Raw genomic sequence first — 16,215 nt, forward strand, 5'->3', positions numbered from 1 at the left:
TATGTGTGCCATTCGAACAATCACGCATACTTGGGTATAATATATAAAATAAGTGTAGATCTTGATAATCAAATGATGGGGTCTTTTTTTTTTCTTTTGGTTTTACGATGCTCTGGTATGTTTTTTTTTTTTTTTTTTTCATTTGAGTAAAAGTAAGAGCGCGTTGTTTCGTTCGGGATACGGTAGATTCGTGAGAACGGGAGAGAATTTCTCGCAAATTTGATAAGGTTATACCAGAATGAAAGAAACTTCCCGAGACATTTTTACTTGATAGGTGATGCACTGCCTTTCTTTCGAATTTCCAGTGATTTTTTAATCATGACGCACGTGAATAGTATGGCTACGCGGTAAGCTCATTTTCTCTACAATATTATTCTCGGAAGACGTTTGTACGAGCTGATATTATGATTCAAGGCTTTTATACTGATCGTTTGGGTTTTTAGATTACATGTACAGGTGTATTAGAGATCGGTAATCTGTTTTATTAATAATTCGATCGAGATGTACGTTGATAGGTATATTTTTACGAGGACTGTAAGAGTTTTTTTGTGCTACGATCGACACGAGATAAGTTTAATGGATTTTTACGTTTAACACATGGAAAAGAAAAAAATAGTAATCATAGTTTAATCCGATTTTTTTCTATGGGTCTTATAATCGTTTCAGATAAGCGCAAAACAGTGCAGATAAAGTACGTGTATTGTATACTCGGACGGAGTAGGATTGAGTGACTTTTTTTTCTTTCGTCGCAATCCGTAAATATTGGAAAAAAAAAAAAATTATCAATTCAAATGGTTACTACTTTGCAGTTTACCGTCCAACGCACGATTTTATCGAGGCACGTGCGGTACGAAGAAAGACGCTCATGATAATAGTATCGTTTAATTGTAGGAAAAAAACCATTTCATTTTACGTTTTGGTATTTTCTAAAAACCTCAATTGTCAAGGTACATACACTCGGACGTGACTCCAGTAGAAAAAGCCATACTCATACACGATTTCACACAAGTCAGTTTTTTTTTTTTTGCACATAAAACGCACGCGTGTCCAACGTTATTGGAAAAATATTTTCAACAATTTGTGATCAATTAAATCAATCGGACCTTGTTAGTAAATTATTGTGCGATGCGTTTCCAAGTGTCGCTGTTTATAACAAAAACAACAAAAAAAGGCTGCTGAAACTTTCAAGGCTCAACTCGTCCTTCATTAAAAAAAAAAAAAAAAAAAAAAAAAGACAGCAACAACAACAAATACTCGAATGCCGATAGATGTATGCTTTCCACGATAGGTACTTTCACTTTCTCCCGTCAAAGGGAACAATGAGCGCCGAATGATCCTCGGGAAGTGCGTACAGAACGTATAGATAGAGTCAGCTGAGCGTATACTAGCACATGTATGCATTGATGTACGTTTGATATAAAAATTACAGGTTTACAGACACGTGTTGGAGTCGATGTACCGGTGACACATTGACTCAAGTGACGGCACGCACTTCCGTCCCCATAAATATACATATAACGTATACGCATTGCACACGATCGGAAGAAACGCGCGCGGCCCATCTCCTGTTTTGCTATTGCAAATATGATCATATACATACACGGAGCTAATGATCCATTGCCCGCGAGTACCAGGAAAACAAAGTTTCTTTTTTCTCCCCTCTCTTTGTTGCGCAATCCATCGCACATGTATATACACATAAGCTTGTGGGTGTATTCCGCAAATGCTGCCAGCAGTTAAGTTACGTAGGTCGTGGTAACGCCGCATGGTCGGGCAGCGCTAGCGTCAACCTGTACTAACTGTCGGTGGGTTCCGCATGTCAACAAACTCCGAAATATCAGATGGCATGGGAGCGAAAACAGTAAAAAATATCAAAGTTTGTTGACATGCGGAACCCACCGACAGTTAGTACAGGTTGACGCTAGCGCTACCCGACCATGCGGCGTTACCACGACCTACGTAACTTAACTGCTGGCAGCATTTGCGGAATACACCCATAGTCCGCAGGCTAAGTATACGTCCTTAACCGCCTTTTTCACTAACGTTTAGAATAATGATTGAGACAATCAATGATTGTATCATGAGTTTTTGTATAAAGTTCAATTTATACAAATAAGTTGGTAAATATAGGCACACATGATTAATATTTAAACATTTTAAGCTGTATAAATATATAACATAGATTCCAAATATGCATTATTACCGCTGGAATATGCTAACAAAACCAAATATCCGTCTTTCTCACCCAGCAAAATAATAGGTATCTGTATAATCCTGTATCAATTTATTGCACACATGCGAAATGTTCAATGACAGTAAACAATGACACAATTTCAAACTTTACTTTTAACTCTTCATTTCACACGTAATTTTACAATGCAATTGATAAATTATTATTCATACAAAAGTATTAATATTCTTATAGGAGGTCGATTTTCAGGCAAAAGATTATTTGTAAACTTGCCGTAAACAGCACAGCCAATGTCAACTTTTTATTTTCTATCTACACAACTAGTTGCGGCTGGTTTTAGCGTTTCAGATTTCTAAACTAAAAAGTGGCCCTAAAATTCTGAAGGAAAGCTTTAGATATTTTAGGCCCTAGAGCCATGTTGTCAATTATAAACCAGCCGCAACTTATTTGACAGATACAAAATGAAAATTCAACATTTTCTGTGCTGTTTGCGGCAAGTTTACAATTTATCTATTACTCGAAAGTATACATATATAGGAGGTTAATATTTGTATAAAACATACACTGCAAACTTGCCGCAAAATGCACAAACATCGTTAATTATTTATTTTGTATCTATTTCAAGAGTTGCGGCTGGTTTATAAGTGACTAAATGGCTCTAGGGCTAAGCTGCCTAAAGCTCTCCTTCAGAATTTCAGAAGCAATTTTTGGCCAAAAAAATCACGACCGCTAGATGGCGCTGATCCTAATGATTATAACTACTTATAGTAGAGCCATTTAATCAATTATAAACCAGCCGCAACTAATTTCGTAGATACAAAATAAATAGTTTAAGATAATTGTGCTACTTGCGGCAAGTTTGCAGTGTATGTTTTATACGAATATCAACCTCATATATATTTATACTTTTGGGTAATAGATGAATTGTAAACTTGACGCAAACAGTGCAAACAACGTTAACTTTTTATTTTATATTTATGGAATTAGTTGCGGCTGGTTTATAAGTAATTAAATGGCTCTAGGGCTAAGCTGCCTAAAGCTCTCTTTCAGAATTTCAGAAGCAATTTTTGGCCAAAAAAATCACTACCGCTAGATGGCGCTGATCCAAATGATTATTACTACTTGTAGTAGAGCCATTTGATCAATTATAAACCAGCCGCAACTAATTTCGTAGATACAAAATAAATAGTTTAAGATAATTGTGCTACTTGCGGCAAGTTTGCAGTGTATGTTTTATACGAATATCAACCTCATATATATTTATACTTTTGGGTAATAGATGAATTGTAAACTTGACGCAAACAGTGCAAACAACGTTAACTTTTTATTTTATATTTATGGAATTAGTTGCGGCTGGTTTATAAGTAATTAAATGGCTCTAGGGCTAAGCTGCCTAAAGCTCTCTTTCAGAATTTCAGAAGCAATTTTTGGCCAAAAAAATCACTACCGCTAGATGGCGCTGATCCAAATGATTTTTACTACTTGTAGTAGATCCATTTGATCAATTATAAACCAGCCGCAACTAATTTAATAAATACAAAATAAAAAGTTAACATTGTTTGTGCTACTTGCGGCTAATTTGCAGTGTATGTTTTACACCAATATCGACCTCCCTTATATTTACACTTTCGGGTGATAGATAAATTGTAAACTTGCCGCCAATAACGCGAACAATGTTAACTTTTTATTTTGTATTTATCAAATCAGTTGCGGCTGGTTTATAAATAATTAAATGGCTCTAGTATAAGTATAGTAATAATCATTTGGATCAGCGCCATCTAGCGGTAGTGATTTTTTTGGCCAAAAATTGCTTCTGAAATTCTGATGGAGAGCTTTAGGCAGCTTAGCCCTAGAGCCGTTTAATCATTTATAAACCAGCCGCAACTATTGAAATAGATACAAAATAAATAATTAACGATGTTTGAGCTACTTGCGGCAAGTTTGCAGTGTATGTTTTACACCAATATCGACCTCCCTTATATTTACACTTTCGGGTAATAAATAAATTGTAAACTTGCCGCAAACAGCACAAACATCGTTAATTATTTATTTTGTATTTATTTCAATAGTTGCGGCTGGTTTATAAGTGATTAAACGGCTCTAAGGCTAAGCTGCCTAAAGCTCTCCATCAGAATTTCAGAAGCAATTTTTGGCCAAAAAAATCACTACCGCTAGATGGCGCTGATCCAAATGATTATTACTATACTTATACTAGAGCCATTTAATTATTTATAAACCAGCCGCAACTAATTTGATAAATACAAAATAAAAAGAGAACATTGTTCGCGTTATTGGCGGCAAGTTTACAATTTATCTATCACCCGAAAGTGTAAATATAAGGGAGGTCGATATTGGTGTAAAACATACACTGCAAATTAGCCGCAAGTAGCACAAACAATGTTAACTTTTTATTTTGTATTTATTAAATTAGTTGCGGCTGGTTTATAATTGATCAAATGGCTCTACTACAAGTAGTAATAATCATTTGGATCAGCGCCATCTAGCGGTAGTGATTTTTTTGGCCAAAAATTGCTTCTGAAATTCTGAAAGAGAGCTTTAGGCAGCTTAGCCCTAGAGCCATTTAATTACTTATAAACCAGCCGCAACTAATTCCATAAATATAAAATAAAAAGTTAACGTTGTTTGCACTGTTTGCGTCAAGTTTACAATTCATCTATTACCCAAAAGTATAAATATATATGAGGTTGATATTCGTATAAAACATACACTGCAAACTTGCCGCAAGTAGCACAATTATCTTAAACTATTTATTTTGTATCTACGAAATTAGTTGCGGCTGGTTTATAATTGATTAAATGGCTCTACTATAAGTAGTTATAATCATTAGGATCAGCGCCATCTAGCGGTCGTGATTTTTTTGGCCAAAAATTGCTTCTGAAATTCTGAAGGAGAGCTTTAGGCAGCTTAGCCCTAGAGCCATTTAGTCACTTATAAACCAGCCGCAACTCTTGAAATAGATACAAAATAAATAATTAACGATGTTTGTGCATTTTGCGGCAAGTTTGCAGTGTATGTTTTATACAAATATTAACCTCCTATATATGTATACTTTCGAGTAATAGATAAATTGTAAACTTGCCGCAAACAGCACAGAAAATGTTGAATTTTCATTTTGTATCTGTCAAATAAGTTGCGGCTGGTTTATAATTGACAACATGGCTCTAGGGCCTAAAATATCTAAAGCTTTCCTTCAGAATTTTAGGGCCACTTTTTAGTTTAGAAATCTGAAACGCTAAAACCAGCCGCAACTAGTTGTGTAGATAGAAAATAAAAAGTTGACATTGGCTGTGCTGTTTACGGCAAGTTTACAAATAATCTTTTGCCTGAAAATCGACCTCCTATAAGAATATTAATACTTTTGTATGAATAATAATTTATCAATTGCATTGTAAAATTACGTGTGAAATGAAGAGTTAAAAGTAAAGTTTGAAATTGTGTCATTGTTTACTGTCATTGAACATTTCGCATGTGTGCAATAAATTGATACAGGATTATACAGATACCTATTATTTTGCTGGGTGAGAAAGACGGATATTTGGTTTTGTTAGCATATTCCAGCGGTAATAATGCATATTTGGAATCTATGTTATATATTTATACAGCTTAAAATGTTTAAATATTAATCATGTGTGCCTATATTTACCAACTTATTTGTATAAATTGAACTTTATACAAAAACTCATGATACAATCATTGATTGTCTCAATCATTATTCTAAACGTTAGTGAAAAAGGCGGTTAAGGACGTATACTTAGCCTGCGGACTATGGGTGTATTCCGCAAATGCTGCCAGCAGTTAAGTTACGTAGGTCGTGGTAACGCCGCATGGTCGGGTAGCGCTAGCGTCAACCTGTACTAACTGTCGGTGGGTTCCGCATGTCAACAAACTTTGATATTTTTTACTGTTTTCGCTCCCATGCCATCTGATATTTCGGAGTTTGTTGACATGCGGAACCCACCGACAGTTAGTACAGGTTGACGCTAGCGCTGCCCGACCATGCGGCGTTACCACGACCTACGTAACTTAACTGCTGGCAGCATTTGCGGAATACACCCTGTATCATCGACAGGTGATGGCTCGATTCGCCTTTGTTTTTGCCCGCGGATTTTTACGGCCGGCGTGGAAAAATATTTTCGCCAAAGAGTATTCAAATCTCTACGTATTATTTCCCTCTGCCTCTGAAAAAAAAAAAAAAAAAAGTTTTTTTCCCCAATAGGTACACACACTTGCGTGGCGATTCGAGTGCGAACGTAACTATCCGCAGATGATCAATTTCAAAGTACTAGCTCTGATTAATCATCGTACGTTCGGGGGGGCCTCTAAAGGTGTCGGTAAAGATAAGTAATAAAAATTTACCGTGAATCACAAATTGATATCTCTAATCGTTGGTACACTTTGTCTGGATGAATGATTTATGCACGATAGCGTTTTTTTTTTTTTTTTTTTAAATTTATTTATTGTACGTGAATCAACGAAGATCATCGAAAGTATGATTTTATCGCCGGTCTATTAATATCCGTGCTCGTTAATGTAATTTCGCGGAGGAGTATTTTTGCAAAAGCCGAACGACGATACTGAAACACATTGTACGAGTCTGGAGGAACGTGGTCATAAATTGTCTTTGCTGCCATCTATTAACAATTTTTTTGTTTCCCTTGCGACAACTTATTAACTTTCAATTGCATCATTGTAAACATTGCGTTATCTCATTGTATCGTGAGTAATACATAATAAACGTTTAGCTGAGTCGGTTAGAGCGCGGTAAAAGAAAAACAAGGTGAGCCTCTTCTTCCGCTCGATCGGAACATTATGGAGATATAATTGTTTACTTGGCGAGTTTTTGTCTTTCCAATAAACACCTTCTACGAATCACCCCGCTTTGATTTATTTTTTATTTTTTTCAATTGTCGCAGGTACCTTTCACCGGAATCTACTTAACGATAAAAAAAAAAACTCATGAGCAATCCCCTGCGTTTAACCCAAAAAGTTTTTCATGGCATTTTGAAGATTCACCCGAGGTAGATCTATTTACAGCTGTACAGATGTGTACTTTTGAACAATTTCTGATGTCTTTATCAGAACACTCTTAGCAAACGATAAAAAAAAAACTCCACCTCAGAAACGACGAAATGAAATGCAGTCTTTGACCTACGGGATAGCAACACCGATTTCGATTGAACGGAATTCTTGTTCCGATCGCTTCGGTGATAAACGCCACGCCTTGCCTAACGAGCCTCGCGTAGCAACCAACACGCGTAAAGAAAGAAAAAGAAAAAGTAATATAGCTTCAGCTATATAAATATACCAACTCACCTTTGGCCCAGCCGGTGAGGACGTTGCCGAGGTAGGCCACTTTGTAAGTGGGGTCGTACTCGGTGATGGACGCGTTACCCCTGTGCCTGCGCCAGAGCTTGCCGAGGCCGCGTTTTAGCGACCTGAGGGTACGGCTGCCCAACTCGCCGCTCATCACGCTCGAGGTGCTCGTCGTCGACGACGCCAGGCTTACCCTGTCCACCGAGTCCAGGCTAGCCCGGCGCACCATCATACCGATCTCCGCGTCGCCCATCTCCGTCGCGCCGTCCTCCGACTTCATCCTCTGTTTCTACCTGACCAGCCTTTTGCGCGTCTGTCCTCTCCCAATTTGCGGCAGGTGTCAAATCACGGGGAAACACGCACTGACGGTTGGGGGTCAACACTTACCGATGAGCAAAAAACTATGCGTTTAAAATCGGACACGTTTTGGTTGTCCGTCGCGAGCTACCGTCAAGCGGCGCAAAGTGTCGGCCGAGCGACAGTGCGATCGGTTGCTGATGATGCGGCTCTTGCCGGTATCGCGGCTCATCGCGAAATGCAAGCGCGCCGCCGGCGTGTTATTAATTGCTGATCCGGCGCCGCGGCCCCATCCCCCACCCGCTGTTGGGAGCGCGCGCGCGCTCCTATAATATACGTGTGTATATGGATGTGGTCGTTGCTGGCGCTACTGCGTCTGTGATGTACTTTGGGTGATTTTTTTTCCCTTTTTTGGACTCTACAGATGATTTTTTTCTTTCTTTCGGGGGTCCTGGGATTTTTCTTCCCCGTCCCTTTGCTGTTGCTTTTCCCTTCGAGGTGCTAGGTGCTCTTCATCGTTCGAGTCTTGCTCTCGTGGTGGATCTGAAACATCAAGAAATATTCGGGATGTTGTTACTTCTTTGTTGTCAAATCAGTAAAATACGAAATAAATCCACGTTGTGATATAGAGACAATAAATAACAATATTAATAATAATATACAATGAGAGTCGCAAACACATATGATAGAGTTTACAAAATGCGTACAGCCAAAACTGATTTAATTAAATGATGAGCGTGTGTTGAATGAATAATTAATTAATTGCGATTTTTGGGATGTGTGTTATAGTATACCGAGACGGAGACTTCGAGAAGGCGAGATAAGCGAGACTATTGAAATGAAAATTTTGAGTCAATTGCAGTCCGTACGAACGATGATCGGCCAAGATAACAGTAATAAGTACGTTTGCGGTCGGAGGTGAAGTTTTTGGTAAACATGGCACGTGGAATCTTGAAATATGATGGGTAAATTGAAATTTTTCGTGATTCACGAAGCAAATTGTTTGTTTTTTTTTTTTTTTGCATTTTCATTATTTTTTGTAAAAAATTCCCCCAGAGTCGAAACGATAATCGTAAAGAAAAAAAAAAAAAAAAAAAATCTCCGAAACAGCGACCTCAAGATAATGCAAACAGCTCCATAAATCAGTGGACCCATCCAGCTTTGAAATAAATTTTTCCAGAGTAACTCGCTTACGTACTGCATTCAATAAACCACAAGAGTAACACACCTGATTCATCATGTACATACGTATAATGATACAAAATAGACGTATACTGTTGAAATTACGGAAAAACGTTGTGAGTGCACGCGAGTACAGAATAAACCCCGAGTCGTCATATTTTCCATGGCGCCCCACTGTAAATCCCATACCGATCGGATTCCTAATCGGAATCGGAAGCGCGCGGTCGTCATGTATATACCCAATATTGCGCAAAATTTTACATCCACGCGCACGTACACACACGAACCATGTATACCTATATACATTATGTGCAAGGCGAGCGCGAATGCAAATCGTCACCGAGAGATGCCCATTCCGATGGTAATTGCTAAATTGTGCAACGGCTCACAGCTGTACACGAAACCGGCCCATATATGTATATGTACGTATCCCTCATACGTTGTTACGCTGCGCGTATGACGGGCACACTTACTCCCATAAGTAGCTTACACGAGACGCCAGAGGCGCTTCCGAGTTAAGCGACCGGTTGAGCGGACTCGACTTTTTTTCCTTTTTTTTTTTTTTTTTTGCTTCCATCTCTTTTGGTACGGTATGGATATATACACCCGTAGGTTTCTAACGCTGGTATACATGTTTATACGAGCGTGCACGTATATACGTGGCTTATTGCGTCAATAAATTGCTTAAATTATTTAATGCGCTAAATTGGCGCGACGCGCGGCCGGGGACGTGTATGCTAATGAGACGTAATTAATGCGTAATTCTCCGAGTAATGTACGATTTGACAATTGCATGTGTGTACATCGGGAAGAAAACGCTTTGTTTCGACCGCGTCCAAAAGTGTGCGGGGGTGGAAAACAGTGCAAACGAAGGAAGCGATCGCCAATGGCCGGTGTGGTGCGTTTTAGTGGTAAATAGTGCAGCATATTATTTAAAAAAAATTCCTTGTTTTGATTTTCACTTTTGCGAGTCTGGCAACAAAAGTCGGCCGCTGATACACCCATCGGGAGCACGTTACAAAAAACAACGAGCTTTCATATTCGGCAGGATCGTCGTGCGTGTAAAATAAAAAAAAAGGCGCCAGGAGACCAGTTGACCTTCGACGCACCTTGACTGGCTGGTTGTTTTTTATTTTTTTTTTTTTTTATTTTACACGCGCGTATATATTTGTTCGATCGACTCTTCTCGTTTTGTTTGACACTGCGTGTTGTTATATAGCTGCGCGCGTTTCATTGCGAGCGCGATAAAATCGCAGAGACCCAATGAATTTTGGACGAGTCTCCTCTCGAAACTCGAACGGAGGGGATACTGTTGTTGCTACGTGACAGGCAGGTTTTTTCAAACATGATTTTCGATAATGGGTTGGTTGTATATGAGTGGCAGGGTTTTTTTTTTCAAACAACCGAAGGAAGAACCAAAAAGTGGTAAACCCGACTCGGGAAGAAAGAATATGGCTTTGTGTATCCGCCACACCCGGGGAGGATGAGGTTTTTTTTTTTTTCCTACTGTGTCCGTGTTCCTGAAAATACTGATCAAAAGGAAATTTCTACTGTCGATGTAAATTAGCATCGCAAATTGCGTTATGCCCAGGAAATTCAGAACATGCGAGATTCGTCAACGACTTTGTTGATTTTCCGATTGATCATCATAAAAGACAAATACGTAAGAAACCTTATTTGCTTGAAATGAGCCAAATTGTACCCAAAAAAAACCTCCATGCAATTGTTGATATAAACAACTTGTGTCGCTTGTTAATCAACTTTTCAAGAGTCCGAATAACAGTTGAATGAGTACGTGACTGTATACAGGTAAGTCAGCTTTCTCGGTTTCTCCAAACGCGTTTACGGAAGAGATGTACGTTTTTTCTCTCTCACGAAGCTGCTATTAAATACAGCCTCTTCTCCGTAAGGTTCGACAAGACGTGAATTTCTCTCTATCTCTCGTACACGAGAACGTGCAAGTTAAAGTACACACGTAGGTATAACTGCAGCAGGGAAGATGGTGTCTAAAAGTCTTTTCGTGCGAACAAACATCAAGCGGAAGGTTATACGTGTGTTATTATACGCGCGCGGTGTATTCATGAACGCCGTACAAGCGAGTTCACGCAGCTGCGACGAAATTCGTGCGACGCGAGAGAGAGAAGCCTCTTGGAAATTTCATGCAAATCCCCGGGCGATTATATATTGTCTCTCCTCTTCGAACAACACACGCCTATATGGCTTTTACTTCCCTCGAAAGTGAAATCGTGCTCGTGAATTAATACATCTTCGTTTGCGCGTCCATTGGATTTTTCTTCTTTCTCCGCACGTTTCGCCATAAATTAGTCACAAGGCGATGGACGCTCTTCATCGTACAAACTAAACAAACAATAAGACTATACAATTATACACGCTGTCGTCGATCAAACAACAAAAAGGGAACTTGCAATACGCTCGAATAACGACTGGATCACGAATATATAATTATACTTACTTCACGATTTGAATAAAATGTTACTCAAGGGTTTTTTTCATTCATTCGCGTACAAGACAAAAGCTCGAATCGGTTGACCGCATCGGTTGGAGGCCAAAGTACAAGGGAGAGCCGGAAGAAGAAGAGCTAAAGACACCCATACCTCTCACATACCTATACCGATACTTCATTGGTTTACCAATCACACCACGGCCATTGTTATCACCACCAGCCTGTACAGGTGCACCCCTGCTGGTACTTCCTTTCGGACGCGATTTAAACGCGTGTCCTTCTGCACGAGCATGCTCGCTTGTATATATACGTGTCCTATTGTCTATACGCGCGGACGTCGCGTCGGCTCTTACGTTTACGTGCAACGAATCCCAAATCGACGCGGCTAAGTGCTCTTACGTATTCGGACGTCGTTTCGTTACTTCTTCCTCCTTTTTTTTTTTTTTTTTCTTTTTTTTTTCCACTTTTGTCTCTGACGTTCTGTCACTGCTGGGTTGAACGACTGGAATCTTCTAGAAGTTGGTGGGTTTACTTATACAACTGTCCCAGGCAAAGGCGAGTGGAAGGATGTCCCGTCTCGGGCACAATAAATCTCGAGAAGATTTTTTTTTTTCAACCTAAACGAAACTGAAACGAAAGTGAGGATGGGGAAAAAGAAAAGAAAAAAAAAAAAATGATTTTCGAAACGATTGTCCGCGCGACTAGAGCCATATCTCCGCGATAACGAACGGTATCTTTTCATCGCCCGTAACAATAATACACGGGCGCGCGAGTGCTTCCAAGAAAAGTCATCACCGCTATAATAGTAGAGTGATTCTCCCGCGCGAGCGACGTGGATACTCGTGAAAAATTGATTTATCAATCGAGTGTGTATGTGTATACACGGTAGTGCTCTGCGATCGGTGTATCGGCCGATAATCATCGGTAGCGCTCGCGTATCGCGCCAAGATGTCATACTCTGATATATAGTTGGGGTTACCTCCTCGGATTATCTATATATATTTTGACACGCGCGGAGTTGCAGTGTTGTTTCTTCACGCGCGCCGATCTTGCCAAATCGGTAAACCCGATTTCTTTATTTACGAAAAATTCAAGGGTTTACTTGTAAAAAAGAAGCTGCAGTCGACATAACTAGACAAGTATGAGTATACATTCATTATTCTTTGGTATAATAAACTAGTAGTGCGAATGTCAAATGAGTCATCGGCCGGTACAAGGAATGACTTTTTCATTGATATCAAGTCACACACTGTAGGGGTGTCCATTTTTTTCAGATGCAGAAAGAAGTATATAACTCGACAAAACACTTTTTCTTGCGGATCTAATGAAAAAAAGGGAGAGGAAAGTACTTATCATCGATCACTGTGTATAGTCGCGTAGCTCATCGGCACTTGATCAACCGAAGAATATGACGCGCCGATTTTCCTCTCTTCCGTTTTTTTGTCCTTCGCTAGGTAAAATATCCTCTCGTTGCCAAGGGAGACGTGATTTATCGACGCTTCTAATTATCCCCGAGTGCCACTACACGCGTGGAACATTATAGATTTTCCTCGACTGTCGGGTTAGAACAAGTGGTACACACACCTGTCCTTTTTTTTTTTTTTATTTTTTTTTTTTCACGCGTCAAAGTGAAATAGAGACGGTAATTGTTGTTTCCCTCACACGATTAAAATTAAGACGATAAGGCTGATCTTCGAAAATATCCGAAAAGAAATACGTACAAGGGCCCGGATATACTTACTAGAGTCGGTGGAATCTTTGAAAGCCCGAGGGTACCTAAGTAAAAGGGAGCTGTAGGCACGTATACCCAGGACTTTTGTGATTTTCTGCCTGTTCGCTCACAACTAGTCATGACTCTGTAGAGCAATTTTACCGCTGTCGTTACTTTGTAGTGTTGCAGCGTATTGTCCGCAACCACGACTTGGGATCGTTGCATCGAGTTGTAAGTAAATGCCAAGTGATCGGTATATTATCCCACTGTTGGGACGGTTTTTCTTTTTCTCGGCTGTTTAGATCGTTATCAGTTGGCGCATTCGTTGTAATTGCACAATGAATAGAAAAAATCCATTTAAGCATCAATAATACCGATCACGCGGGGATTCACACTTTCAATTATTAAATCTCGCGAGCCCATACACGTGTGGGTATATATACCATTGAGTAACAGCGATTAGAGATTCGCAAGTACCGCGAACTTTTTTTCCTTTCAATCGCGAATCAATCGAAAATTCACCCGTCCAATAAATCACGTGCCATTAGCTGAAAATAAAAGTGTCCGTTCAACGCGCAATCAAGCTCCATTGCGAAAAAAAGACCAAAACCGCCGACTCATCCGCAAATTTACACGCGGAGGAAAAAAGAAAGGAAAAAAAAAAAGAAAAGAAAACTCCCCAATCGCGTTACGTAAGCCCATCCAGGGAAGACTTCAAAGAGGATATATAAAAACCCGCCGAGCTGCAGATGTTATTACACGCAGCTTCCACTTTCACTCCGAATTAAAACTTTTTTTTTTTTCCAAAAGTTCCAACCGCGCGAGTCAATGTGCCATTATTGTAAAATATGATCGCCGTCGTGATTTTCAATCCTCCACTGACATTCGACGGCGATTGATGCAGCCACATGATTGTCTTCCATAACCTCCCCCTCCCCTACATATACATATATGTGTATTCTATATATATACATCACCAGCTGCTTCTACTGCAGATGGACAGACGAGTAGTCATCGTTTAACTTTTACAAACAGTTAGCAGTATAACTTGCGGGCCACGATGGAAATCGCGGGTATTGCGAGGTGGTATGTACATTTATATATATATATATATATACAAGACTACGTGTAATATAATACAAAAGTAAGGAGAAAAGTAGAGAGATTATCTCGGTAAGTTCCGTTTAGCGGAGAGAAAAACGTTACGACCTCGTCAGCTTAACAAGCTCACGTTGGATTTATCTGGTGTGTGTGTGTGTGTGTGTATGTGTATGGTATACCTACCTTGTTACACCGGGTGATGTACAGGTAGAGGTGGTATATACAACCCCCCTCATTGCACACCAGAGAGGATGAAAATGACAGTTCGTGCACGCGCGCCCCCGTGTCTTGGGTATAAGTATATGGTTAATTTTCTCCCGTGGTGTATATCCAGGTATGAAGAGCCGGCACTCGGTGAATAATACGCGAGAACGAGGCAAATGAGATAAAGAGATTGAGGAGCTTGTGAACACGTATATATATGCATACATTTACACGCGAGTGCACATATATATAGGTACAATTTGTAGCAAAACAATACAAGTGCTGTGTATGTATATACACGTGGAGGAAGGAGCAGAGGTGTAACTATAAACAGACGCAATGGGGCGCTCGTAAAAACCACCGCAATCCGACCGACGCACCGTTCGAGACTAGCTTAACTACTTATATGTACCGTATACGAGTTCCTCCCTGGTTCTATAGCCGCTTGTTTTATACATATACATAGAGCTACGATCAACGCGACAATTAACGGTAATACCCCGCGGCCGTTAATTAGTCTAACATTTGCCATACGCCCGCATTCATGGGTACTCATGTATAGGGTATGCATTTTTTTGTTTCTTTCTACAATTTGGCTCTTTGCCCCATATTATAGGTATCTTTCAAGTTGAAGCTCTACAACTTTTCGAGTGATTTTTTTTTTCTTCTTCTGTAAACCCAATCGCCTATATAAGAGCGCATGTTGACGTATAGGTACACTGGTCAAACGCGACGAATCGTCCCAATCGTTATTTTATACGAGAAATAAATCTACGAGTCGCATCGTGTACTTATTCAAGTGACACAAATCAATTTTCGAATCACGTATATACCTATTCATCTCATTACAGTCTCCAAGTATAAATTCTCGTTCCTCGGTACTTATTTGTCCGATGTTTTAAAATTCCATTCGGTACTCGGGTACGCCTTATAACATTGACCAAAATCTCGCGCTCGAGAATCACCAAAAATACAAGGATGTACCCAATGGCAAGCAAACTATTTGTTTCTCTTGATTTGCACTTCACTCTAGAGTCAGCATATACGCGACTTTTTTTTCCGGAAGAGCCTCCCCCCCCTGTGAGTAAAAAATGTATAAATGAACATCGAGTCGGACGCAACTCGATCCTTTCGCCATCGGCAAACGCGCGACAACTGGTTATTTCGAAAAAGGAGCGTCAGGCCTTTTTATTTTTTCTTGCCCCCTCATGTACGGTACTACACTCCGCTGGACGTCGAGTTGTCCTCCTCTAGCGATTTCGTCACTCTCGCATCGACACTAAAGTGTGTGCGATTTGCAGTCGCGATTGTCACTTTACAAGCTTTCCCTTAAGCTCGTGGTAATTTCAAGTAGAGTAGGAAAAAAAAAAAAAAAACAAACATCTTTTCAACGAGGTAATAAAATCCATTAAGTGGCATTCTCAAAGTTTCGGAGGGTGTTTTTTTGTTTGTTCTTTATATCCTTCGGTGGTTTGAGGGAATTTTCATTTCAACGTGTGTAAATTGACGGGAGAAAACCCGTTTCTTCTCGGGGCGGGCAAACGCGAATTTCACCGTAAAAATGCAGCAGATATACGCGGCATCCAAACGTCACCTTTGGGCCTCATCTTCCATTGTGTATTTTAGACGGTACATCATACATAGCGACTCCGCGAATCGCGATTCGAGTGATTTCGACGAAGAGAAAAAACAAAGGTTCTCCTAATTCATTTACGGAACTCTATACCATGT

The 16,215-nt window shown here is 39.8% G+C and overlaps 1 protein-coding gene across 1 annotated transcript in view; it reads right to left on the bottom strand.

The window, feature by feature from the left end:
- The window catches only part of LOC106635734 (uncharacterized), a 43,316-nt gene that overhangs the window by 15,702 nt on the left and 11,399 nt on the right, over positions 1-16,215 (bottom strand). Inside the window, exon 2 of the mRNA XM_089592708.1 lies at positions 7,526-8,365. Coding sequence (XP_089448834.1) covers positions 7,526-7,805 — 280 coding nt within the window. The 5' untranslated portion in view covers positions 7,806-8,365. The remainder of the gene's footprint in view (positions 1-7,525; positions 8,366-16,215) is intronic.

Source organism: Copidosoma floridanum, unplaced genomic scaffold (assembly GCF_036245765.1).
Source record: "Copidosoma floridanum isolate Cflo_tuat_1 unplaced genomic scaffold, Cflo_Japanese_pri ptg000001l, whole genome shotgun sequence".
In the NCBI taxonomy this organism is placed as follows: domain Eukaryota; kingdom Metazoa; phylum Arthropoda; class Insecta; order Hymenoptera; family Encyrtidae; genus Copidosoma; species Copidosoma floridanum.